The sequence below is a fragment of the Penaeus vannamei genome, chromosome 2 (assembly GCF_042767895.1).
Source record: "Penaeus vannamei isolate JL-2024 chromosome 2, ASM4276789v1, whole genome shotgun sequence".
NCBI classification, from domain to species: domain Eukaryota; kingdom Metazoa; phylum Arthropoda; class Malacostraca; order Decapoda; family Penaeidae; genus Penaeus; species Penaeus vannamei.
The window spans coordinates 31123622-31136121 of record NC_091550.1 but is presented as its reverse complement, the minus strand read 5'-3'; the positions used below and the strand labels follow the sequence as shown (position 1 = coordinate 31136121).

At 37.6% G+C, this 12500-nt stretch overlaps 1 protein-coding gene across 2 annotated transcripts in view; it reads left to right on the top strand.

Moving 5' to 3' along the window:
- The window catches only part of LOC113819410 (protein zyg-11 homolog B-like), a 45027-nt gene that overhangs the window by 10180 nt on the left and 22347 nt on the right, over window positions 1-12500 (top strand). For both annotated transcript variants that reach the window (XM_070132060.1, XM_070132065.1), the window contains exons 4-8: window positions 3162-3302; window positions 8168-8344; window positions 8676-8876; window positions 11312-11417; window positions 11627-11813. In XM_070132060.1, the coding sequence (XP_069988161.1) occupies window positions 3162-3302; window positions 8168-8344; window positions 8676-8876; window positions 11312-11417; window positions 11627-11813 (812 nt within the window). The remainder of the gene's footprint in view (window positions 1-3161; window positions 3303-8167; window positions 8345-8675; window positions 8877-11311; window positions 11418-11626; window positions 11814-12500) is intronic.

Sequence of the window (12500 nt, the reverse complement as noted above, 5' to 3'; positions counted from 1 at the left end):
TATTATTATTGTTATTATTATTATAATTTTTTAAAATGCTATTATTGATATTGTTGTTATCGTTATTATTATTATAAGTGAAATTGGGTGATAATTGACAATATAGATATCTAAAAATGACACATGTGCACATGTACCAGTATTGTCTTCATTATCATTGTTATCATATATATATATATATATATATATATATATATATATATATATATATATATATATATATATATATATATATATATACATATATACATATATTTTACTTTTTTATTTTTTATTTTTTTTAATATACTATATATACATATATATAGAGAACTGTGGTACTGATCAGGGATTGGTTGTAGGCCTAGGAACATGGAACGGACAAGTTAGAACATTACAAATACCAAAACTAATATTAGCATGATGACATATCAATTAACCTTAACCCACTAATGACAGTACATTTGAAAGCCGGTTTCCAGGCAGTATCAAAATCGGGCTGTTGGCAGTCCAGGAACTGGCCCGTGCGCCGTCCGCCACAGGCGACAAAATCGGAGCGCAAACTCTGATCTAGCATCGCACCGGTGGGATAGCCAGCAATGTTTATTTTTCCGGATGTCACATATATGTAACACCCGTCGCAAGTGGGTTGAAGTTTCCAGATATTTTATCCAAGAAATTTTTTAAAAATGTAGCTCATTCTTGAAAAGTTATTTGCCAAAATTGTAATGTGATGCTGCATTACTAGGAGGTGTAACAAAAATCTATGACATGATGAGGTGTCATCTGACCTCACGGTGTGAAGACATGTCGCACTGGCAAATGGTTAAGGAGGCAATCTCCAAGCTAAAAGATGTTAAAACAGTGGACATCTGCACCATCCCAGCTGAAGTCTGGTGGTGAACCAATGGCTTCTGCATTGCATGTCCTGCCAACTATCTGTTAAACTGGTGCGATTTATTCTGATCTGCAAAAGGGTATGACTATCCATCTCTGGAATAGGAATGGCTTTCTGAGTCTGCAGCAGTCATTGGAGCAACACTGCTCAGTGTATATGGCGAGGTGCTTACTCTAATCTTTCTGAAATGGGTTAGAGACCTGTTGAGGCACCAGAGACTGGAGCAATCTGAATTTAACTCCTGACAAGTACAAGTAGACCATATCCTTAAACTCAAGTTATTGTAGGATGCTGCTGACAGTTTGGTCATGGGTTGTTTGCAGCTTACAGCATCTCCAGGAAGGCATTCAATGCGGTGCTTTGTGAATCAGCTTGGATGATGATGAGATTTGAAGAATTCAGTTATTGGATTAATAGCAGACCTATATGCTTGTACTGAAAGTGGTGTAAAGTGTAAGTGGTGCATGTTTAGTTTCTTTTTAGAGACTACAAGAATTAGGTAAGGCTAAGTTCTACACCAACACTATTCAATACTTCTATGGTGTAGATGATAGGAATAGCTATCATCCAAGTAGTTCATGACTCTTGGCTCAGACCAGGAGATCAGTAGATGGATTAACCAGCCAGCAAGAGCCAGGAACTTGTTTAGCCTTAATGTCTTTTGCAGTAGGTACTTACATTGGATCACCCCCACAATCCTTTGCTCATTGTTGTCATGAGGGTAGTTAGGTGGAGACTGAGGCCCAAAATAAGTGTTCCCCTTTACCTTGTACCTCAGCCCTTGCCTTACCTATTTAACATAGTCTTTTCTTCTCCCCTTTGCTTTTCCTTCTCTTCATCATCCCCTTATTCTGGCCACTTCCTAAGATGTGAGGGACATGTTGAAAGAATGAAAGGCCGACTTTGTGTCAATCCTGAATGGCCTCCAGGAGCCATAGGTTTGGTATTCCATTGGTCAATCACCTAGCCCTTAACCGTTACAGGGGCCCTGAGAGATGGACCATTTCTTCTCCCCACTTATATCAGGCTCACAATGGCCAATAATGAAGAATTTTTACCCTTATTATGGGCATCAAGTCTTTCCCCGTCATCAACTAGCCTATCTAAATTTGATTTCTCTAGTTTTCCAACCCTGTGCCTCTCCTTTGACCACAGCTCCAAGCTGATAGTAATACTCCCCTTGATGTTTACTGACAACTCTATCCATTTTCTCTTTTCATTTTGGATCCTTCACCCTGGTCATTACTCAACCTTCAGAATACACCCCTTCCTCTCTCCCAACTTCCTTCAGTCCATCTTCTATTACACATACTTCTTCATTATCTGCTCCCTCCCCCCTTATTACTACTCTTCATCCTCATAGTCCTCTTCCCCATAGTACTACCTCACTCCACACCACCCCTGGTACTGCTTGCACTTAGGCAAACCTTTTGAGTACTTTTTGGTCCATCCAAGTGGGATAATTTCTTTTTGATTTCCCACATAGCCCCTTCTGCTGACAATACCTTTCCCTTCCAACAGTGTCTCCAAAACCAAGTAGGCAAAGTTTCCTTACACAGTCATTCAGATAGTTCACACCTTATCACAGTTGCATCTTATTCCCAAGTTCATGCCTTCCTCACTGGTAAACCTATTCATGCCAAACATTACTCCTCTCTTAACCCCTTTAATCTGGGTGACTGTCCTGCCATGGAAAAATCTGGGTTGAAGGCTAGGTGACATGAACATACTGTCATCAGACAAAATGGCCGTTGGCCAGGAGACGCAAACTTGCTGTCATGAGCAAAGGCCAGGGTGACGGAAAAGACTTACGATGAGTGAAACAAACTTCTTGGAATGTGATTAGCCTCATTTGATGTTTTGAAGGGGGCAGTTGGCAATATATATCTATAGCTTTGATTGATATGTCCATAGCCTCCAATTATGAAGCTGATAAGTTTTAGGTTTTTGAAAAGTTATATGTACTTGTTAATTATTTTTTCCTTTGATAAAGTTTACAGTTCCAGAGAGATTAACTTAAAAGGAATTATTTGTAGCAGTGTACATAATGCAAAAAATCAAATATTTTTGATGTCTTAATTGCTCTAAGATGTATTTTGTGCAATGTGTGGGAGTAGAAGTATTTTGTGCAATGTGTTGGAGTATAAGAATATTTCCTCTTGTATTTGTAATGTCTGAAGATCCATACAAGAACTTAAAATTCTTATATGCTAGCATCAGTTTTGCCTGTCATGTATAACAAAAAAAATGCAATGTTTCTAATAACTAACCAATTTGCTTACAGGTTACTGGTGTAGCACGTGCAGACCAGTTGATAGAGGCACTTAAAAGATATCCATCTAGAATGGAATATGTCCCCAAGATATTATATAAAATTTTTATGCTCACCACTCACTTTGAGGCACCGAGACCAGACGTTATTAAGGTTAGTAGCTCATTATGTGTTTCTTTTTTGGAATGTATAATTTTATTAAGATTGGTTATTCTCTGAATAATTTGAGTCTTGTTGATAGTAAATCTTTGCATTGCGGGAAAATAACCATGATGATTGATTGAACAGAGATATAATTCCATTGGATCTTTTATGTATTATTATAGAATCTCTGCAAAGTGTATATGCAGACTAATAGTTTCCTCGAGTAGGTACTGGTCCTGCTCTTAAAATCATGACAGTGCATGAATTAAGAAACTACCACATGATTGTGAGAGCTCACATCTGGTTATTTCCGGGTGTAAGAAAGACATGAGTGCCTTGGATTGAATTGGTGTTTTCAGCATTTTGCATTTCATCATCATCATCATCATCATCATGGAGCTAACACTGACGGGAGCACATAGCCACGTCCACCTATCGTTTCTACCTTTGGGGGTCCCTCATGGCAAGCTGCCAGGCAGGGACTCAGGCCCATCTTGAGCTCCTCATGACAGATTTGATCAATCTGCCTAAGCCATGACTTCCTAGGTTGTCCCACATGCATCATCCAGCCAGGGCTGTCCCATATACAGACAACCTGGTGGGCAGGAGAAAATACATATGAAAAATGTGTATTTATGTGTTTTCTATTCCTTGGTGCATAGGACTTGGTCACTACTGACAAAGAACAAGGAACGGTACATCAGGAACTTTGTAGAGGAGGTTGAAGGCCATTTCTTATAGTAAACAACCATTATCCTTCCAACCATGCCCAGAGAAAGCTAAACTCCCAGCCCTCCTTACAGATGATTGCAGTCTGCTCTAGTTGGACAGATTATCTCAGGCTAATTTGGTGTGCATGTGTGTAAGGCTGAGCAGCTGTATCAAATTGATTCTGTAGCAGTTAGCTTAGTTGCAAGTGCTGTCACAATCCCTGTGCTGGATCCACCCATCAGTGAGGAGCTTCCTACCCTGAATAAGGTTAGGAAGGCAATCCCTAAGCTGAAGCGTAGTAAAGCAGTAAGCCTTTGCTGAACTGCTAAAGGTTGGTTGTGAACCTGTGGGAGTGGGATTGCATGTTGTCCTTGCTGCCATCTGGCAGTCAGGCACCATTCCCTCGGACCTATAAAGGAACGTGGTCATTCTTCTCTAGAAAGGAAGAGGGGATTGATGGGGCATCAGCACCTACTTTAGCATGACACTGCTCAGTGTACCAGGCAAGTTTCTCACTGACATTCTTCTAAGACATATCAGAGACCAAAGCAATCTGGATTCACACCTGGTACTTAGAGTCATTATAGAATGCCTTTGTGAGTTTGGTCCTGGGCTCCTTACAGGATATGTCAACCTCAAGAAGGCATTTGAATTATTTCATTGTGAATTGCTCTGGGAGAACCTGAGATTTGGGGGAATTCAGACAAGGATTATTGGACTGAACCTGTATACTTTTACTGAAAGTGCTGTAAAGTATAGTGGGGGGCTGTCTTGCTTCATCCCTATAAATTCAGAAGTGAGGCAGGGCTTGTTCTGATGTTTTTAAAAATTGTTTTAAAATACAAGCTGTTACCCACAAACTACCAAATGAGGCAGGCACAAACAGGAAGCTGTCAATGGATGCCAATAAACCTGCGATCATGTCCACTTACAAAATATTGTACTGAGGCATTTGATTTATCTTATCACATTGATTTATAAGCTCAACAAAATGGTAGCAGAACATGGTTTGTGGCAAAGGGAAGGAAATCAATATGAATTAAGAAGAAGGAAGATGATGAAAATATGAGTGACAATGACAATTGTGATGGATGAGAGAGAGTACCTGTATTCAGCAAAAACAAAAGTTATGATCACTGAAAACAAGAACTGAAAGCATGTCAGTATGTCCCAAGTATATGAAAGAAAAAACAAACTATAGCTGTTGCCCTGTCGTTTCTGTAAGGATGTGAGGTGAGGAGCAAGATTTTTAAAGAAGTGAATATTGAAGAGTCAGTAAATAGTTTCAGAGTGAATGTTTTGCTTCAACACATGCACAAGTGGTACAAAAAAGTTGAAATGTCAGCTATGTATGAGGCATGCACAAGGTTTGATAGTTACAGAAAAGAAAAAGAAGTGAAGTGCAGTTTTGGGCAAGTATAAAGTGAGTATACCAAAGTATATTTTAGCATTCAAGCTATTAGACAATGCAGGGCTAGAAGTTAAAGACAAACAAATAGTATTGACAGCAGTGTCCTTCAGTGATCCAGATAAGATGTTTGATTCAATCCAGCAAGCCTTTTAGAATTTTTTTTGTAAGTCAAGAAGTACTGTTATTGGGTGCAGTGTCAGGGAGTGGTGGGAGTGGAGTGAAAAAAGGTTGCAAAATCTGATCCAGTGTATAATACAGAGGCGTTGACCATTGTTACATGGGGAAGAGGACGTGGCAGATTTAGAGGCATGGGAAGAGGAAATGTGACAAATAAAACAGAAAAATGGACAAAGAAAGCTGTTGACAAATATGGAAATGTTAGAAAGTGCTATATATGTGGATCAGAGTAACATCTGTCTCTAGTATGTCCAAGAAATGTATATGTAAATAAAACAACTGAGGAAATACAACAAGAGGAAAAAATGTATGCTCTTGTTGTTGGTCCTGGAATGGATTTGGTGTTAATGATTGAGTTCATAAATTATGCTATCCTGTGTGGTATTAGTTGGTTGAAATCATACTTACAGACTTTATCAGAAGAGAAGTTAAGAATAGAAGAGAAGGAAAGTGAAACTACACTTAAATTTGGTGACAGTATTATGTTTAAGTCAATGATGGTAAAATTCCCAGTGAACATTACAGGTGACAGAGCAAATATAAAACATTTTTCCATGACAGGAATGTCATGTCACATGGATCGTAGGGGTTAATGATGCAGCTAGGAAGTGGTATCTCACAGTAAAAACTTGCCTGTTGAAGATGGGATGTAAGGAGATGAAAAATGACTCTCCTGCATTCTCTTGATATCATGAAGGAGAATTATGTGGCATGTTCTTAATCATGTATATGATTTCTTGTGGGGAGGAAGAGAAAGATTTGGAAATATGGTAATTGCCCAAATCAGAAATAATATTCAGATTAGGGAGCAAAGTAATTCTACTTTCAGATAGATTGGATAAGATATTGTACAGAATGATCATGACATCACTCTGCATCTGTTAATCCTTAGAATCCTTAAATTAAATGCTATGAACTGACTAAATAAATATATGGTTTGTTATGTAGAAGCAAAGGAGAGTTTTAGGAGTCAGATAGATCAACTAAGATAGTTATATACTTATTCAAGACCTGACTTAACATATGGTGTATTGGAATTTAGTTGTAAAGTAAATCATCCCAAAGTAGAAGACCTGATTAAGGTAAATAAGTGTCTAAGAAAAGCTTGTTCTTTTGAGAGCTCATTGTACTATCCAGGACTTGATGACATTTGCAAGTATAAATTGGTTTTATATAGTGATTCTTCCTATGTGAATCTCCCTGATGGATTTAGTAGTGTTGGGGGCTTTGTGATTTTTCTTGTGGGTGAAAATGTCAACAGTTGTCCTTTGTACTGGGAGGTAAAAAAAAAAAGTTGTGACAAACACTCTTGCTGAAGAAAAACTAGCAGCTGCTAGTGCAGGGGATGTGCTATCTCAGAAAAATATTTTCTCAAATATGATCTGATGAATAGAGAAAATTACCTGTGGAACTCTGTGTACTCAACCGTTCACTTTATGATAATGTATACAAAGTGAAAACTGTTTCAGTTAAGACTTTGAGAATTGACATAGCTATTCTCAAAGAGATTTTTAGAAGTGGAAAGTTAAAGATATGTTGCATGGATTCTAAAGCACAGTCATCAGATGTGTTGACAAAATAGTGAATAAATTCCTTGAAAACAGCAAGATTCTTTGAAAATGAATCTTTGAAATGCCAGAATGAATCTGATTTTTTTTTTATATTGAAGGAAAAAAATGTTTTATGTTTTTGGAACCATATAATTTACTCTGTTGTGTTGTAAATTTGAAAGCTTTTACTTTTGTTGAAAAGAGAGGAAGCATGTTAATTATGTTTAAATCGTATAATCCAGGTAACCCACAGCCCATGTTTTGGGACATGTGATTGCCCTGACGCAACCAGATCCGATGGGTTAATTATGATGTTGCATTTTGTGAGCATCACTTGTTACTGAGTTTGAATGTACGCTTATGGATAACTTTGACTTTATTAAAGCAGAATATCATACATAAGCATTTGATTTACCTTACTATTTTGATCCATAAGCTCAACATCCTGTGTCTTGGAGTCTTGTCTTGATGCTTTTTGTAACCGGTCCTTGCACTGGATCATGGGGTACAGTTGTCAGGACATGTGATCAACCAGCACTTGTATGTTGAGATCAGCATAAGACCTATTACTTGCACAATCTAGGACTGCTAATTCAAGCTTTATAGGTACCTAGCTCACTTTTCCATGGCTAATCCTTCCCACCAGGTTGTCTCTTTTGAAGATAACCCTGGGTGAAGGAAGCCTGCGGGACAACCTAGGAAGTCATGGCTTAGGCAGATTGATTTGACCTATTATGAGGAGTTATAGATCGGCCAGTGTTTTGCCTGATCCCTGTTGGCATCAGCTCCATTGAGTGGTTGATTGATTGATGTATTTCTATGTTTATATATATTTATGTACATATACTAAACAGATAGTTATTTGTGAGGAGGGAGTACTGTAATGAGGCAATCAGAAGGATAGGGAATAATTTACAAAAATGTTGATTATTTGGTCAGTTTGCATTTAAATATGAACCATTCATTAGTAATATATGATATGGCAGGGAGTCGAGTCAAATATAAAAATATCTATAATTTTTCAGCTAATTCTACCAGTGATGAATATGCACAGCAAGCAGAGTCCCATACAGCTGGCTGGAACTGCTTGTTTGTATAATCTAACGAAAGGACAAGTGGGAGAGCAGATTCATCCTCACATACTTCGAGATGTAGTCCACACAACCCTCACTGCAATGAGTATCTTCCCAGATCATGCTCAAGTAAGTTGCTAATCTATAACAATAAAGGACTTGACATTTATTTCTACCAATCCAATATCAATAGGTTAACAAGAGTGTGGCAGTAAGCAATAGGTGTCATTATAGAAGACACATTAATTAATAAATAGTGCTCAGTTGTTTATAATTAAGATGTTTTATCTAATATTTTGGTTAGATTCTGAAATTTTTACATTACATACAAAAGTTCTTTTGAGGAATCCAGTGTCTGCTTGTTATCAGGGAGAAAGTATAACTAGCCGTTAAGTAGGAAATATTTTGGGACAAAATGTTCATATGACTGGTATTTACATTTTCCATCCTCTCTTTTTAGTTACAGAAAAATGGGCTCTTAACTTTGTGTTGTGATCGTATTCTTCATGAAGTTTCATTTGATAAGTACTGGTGTGCACGCCTCGTGTTGGACTGTCTCCTGACCTTCAATGACAGTTCAACTGACAGAATGGCTGTTGCCATTTGTTCCATTCTTGCTGCAAAAATATCAACCGCTCAGACTGCACTCCTTGGAGCAAAGGTATGTCAAAGAAGGATGTTATTTGCTTTTCTTCTCCATTTATCTATTGTTGCATTTTGTAGTGATATGCACGTATGAATGGAAATTTACATCTTTAAATTTTATGGTCTGTAAAAACTAAGAAACTTATTATACAGGTTACTTGGGAGTTTTCTGGTAACATCCTGATAACATCAGGACCTGTTTGGCATTGATTTGTTGCCTATCAAATGAAGTCTTAACACCCACTTTATTGAAGTCCATATTGAAATATGCATGAACGTCTGACTTTAAATGATTGACATACCAAGGGATCAGTGGAAATACATGCTTACTTCCAAATGTCTTTTTTGTTTGCATTTGCTTTTTGTAGCTGATCTCATGAATGTATGACTGTATGACGTAAGGTATTGTAGCTCATGGACATTGAAGATATACAAAATTGTATTCACATGGATAGATATAACAATTTATTCAAATATTTTTTTATTTATATTTTCTTTAGCATAAGATGTCCATGTTCCTTTAAAGGAATGTCTGAGGCTAAGTAAACTACTTTAGCATATTTAAAAATCCTGTTCAAAATGTTCTTGATCCATTCAGAATTATAAATCTAGTATGGAAAATTCAGCAAAGACATAAACATCTAAAATATTGTTGGCTGCTCACCACCATCACCACCCGTCACATCCCTCCCCCTCCTCTTTGCTACTGTGCTACTCCTTGATGAAGAAACACCTGAAGATCTTCATGGGTGTACAAACCATGTCAGTGAAAAAATATCCAAAGATCTCTAGGGATGTGATAGACAGATTGTGGTTGGCCATGACCACACCACAGGAAGGCCAGCAGGCTCAAAATGCTTGGGGATATTGCCCTTCCGTAGTTAGATGAAGGATGGGGGCACTGAAGTGTTCCTCTCACATGCCTGAGTGGCCATGGAAGACAGTGTTTCATCGCTGCCATTGTTTTCGTCACTGGTGTCAACTTAGGACACAAAGTCCATTTCATCCTTTGAATCGGAAGATTCAAAGTTTGAGTTGATGGTGTCCTTCACCTTTGTTGGCACCCACTCCTTGTCCCTCTTCTCAGAGGAGTAGTTGAAAGGGATGTGAGGGGCCAGATGGAAGATGGAGATCAGCACAGTGGACAGCATTGAAGCACATTGGCAGGAGGCACCATTGATGTTGATGGCAGGGGGTCACTGACCCTAATGGAGGAGTGACTTTGAACACTGGGAAAGCAAGATATTGTGATAGTGAGTAATGAATAAGACACAAGCACCTCTCTATATATATACTTTGGCAAGGAACATGGAACCAACAACAGCCAATGAATTCAAAGCAAGCTGGGTCACATGGCACATTATATGATCAATCACATCATTGCCTAGTGTACTGATGTCACTTCCTTATGCAATGTCAGTTACTAGTATGTAATTAATGACATCATCCCTTACTCCCTATATACTTGTATAACATAATTTCCAGCTAAATTGAAGTAATAATGATTTCACTTCCTTTTTATATGACCTCATGACGTAACTTACTGTGTGTGATCAGAAATCATATTAGAAATATCCATTTAGACATAATAGATGTTACTAAGGTCCATACATTATTTTTTATGCATGAGATACCCAGCAGACCGCTGAGAACAAAAGTGTCTCACACATGAGAAAGCAAGCATTGGTCCCTACATTTCCATACCTGTCCTAGCTGGAACAAACGTAATGTTTTATGGACTCGAGTCGTATCCTAATCAATTTAAAGTTTTGTCCGCCATTTTTTGCACTTATAACAGAATCTTAAGCTTATCATCATAGAACTCTAGGGCATATATGACATGAAAACAAATGTGCTGGTTGCCTACACGTTGTGTCACCAGAGTTTAGGCCTCTCATTATTTTAGTTAACTAATTGCAGTCATCCAGTTCACTACATATCTAAATTAGCCTATCATTGGAGACACTTTCAGTAAAAAAAATGATTTTCTTTAATACTTTCTCCTCCACATGATTGTTGCTTCAGACTTGCAGCCATATGCACAATTTCTGTCATTATGATGAAAAGTCTTCACATCTTCAGCATCCATCCATTTTCATATTTGGAACCATGCCAAGGCTAAATATCAGCAAAAAACAGTAGAAAAGACAAGTTATAAACCTTGAAAAAAAAATTGAAAATGCTTAGAAATAGTAGATGCAGCTGATAGTTTCCCCAAGCAGTAGTGGCAGGGCCATGCAGTGAACAGGAAAATTTGAAATTAAATTACTCTCATGTAAATTAGTGCCAAAAAAATGATGGAAAGAGAGTGTCAACCTCTGCTTACAACCATATAGGTGGAAGATAATACCACAATAATACATCATTCTCCAATTTGAAGAGTTACAGATATTATATAGGACAGTGTATAATTGTTCACAAAGAAGAAATAAAAAGTTAATGTGTTTTCAGAGTGTCTATATGCGAAAGCTGCTGACCTTGGTCCAGATAAGAATGGAAGAGAAGTCTGTAGACATAACGCTGAAGTTCACACTCTCAGCATTGTGGAACTTAACAGGTTTGTCTGATTCTTTAATCAAATTAGTAATAGAATAAATACAAGAACAAGCATTTAGACACTTACTGTAAAATGTAAAGCTAAATTTAAAGGAAAACAGAGAATTAATGATGTAAAGAAAAACTTTCTTCATTACTTTGCTTTTTATCTGAATTAAGTTAACATGTTCAGGATGAAGTTCTAGTTTAAGAATTTCTTTCAACCAACAGATGAGTCCCCAGCAACATGTGAAGTCTTCTTGGCAGAAAATGGCCTGACCCTTTTCTTGAAGCTTCTAACAGTTTTTGCCCAAGATGCTGCAGTAGAGACCAAAGTCCTTGGCTTGTTAAATAACATAGCGGAAGTGTCCCCACTGCGAAGTGCTCTCATCAATGAGCCTTTTGTTTCACAGCTTAAGTAAGTTAACCCACAGTCACCGGAAAAATGTTGTGTTCACTGCAATATTGTTTTGTGAAATGTCTCTGCACCTAGGTGGCTCTAAAAGTCAATTAGTAAAACTTGTGACCTCACTTGATTTTACCTTTCCTTGAATCTGCAGGAAAAAGTTTTTAATTACTAATGCTATCAATACTGATGCTGTTATTATTATTATTATTATTTTAATCTTTAAATTATTATAATGTTATTGATAATACTAACACCAAAATTATTTAAATATTTTTGGAAATCAATGGTTAACAGGATAGATAAGTACTACTCATAGTTGGGTCATAAGTGACTTGGTACTTGCAGAGCCGTCTATGTGTAAATTGTTGAATTCAATTCCGTGGTCATGACATGTACAGACATGCCATCCCTGGTGGAATCAGGTAAATATACATGTGTTATGATATGTATATTGACCGCATCCTTGTTACCACTTGCTAGAGGGTCTTCCAGATCTGGAGGGTATACAGGAATGCTGAGGTCTGTAGTGCTGACCATAGATTGATTCAAGCAACCCTACAGGTCCACTTCAAAATCCCCCTTCTCTCCAGTGGCCACTCCAGAGTGTTTCATTTGGATAGATTGAGTGAAGAGAAGTGTGCAGTGGGCAGTTATATCTAATCAATTCACAGTGCTTGAAAACCTGACAGACACTGT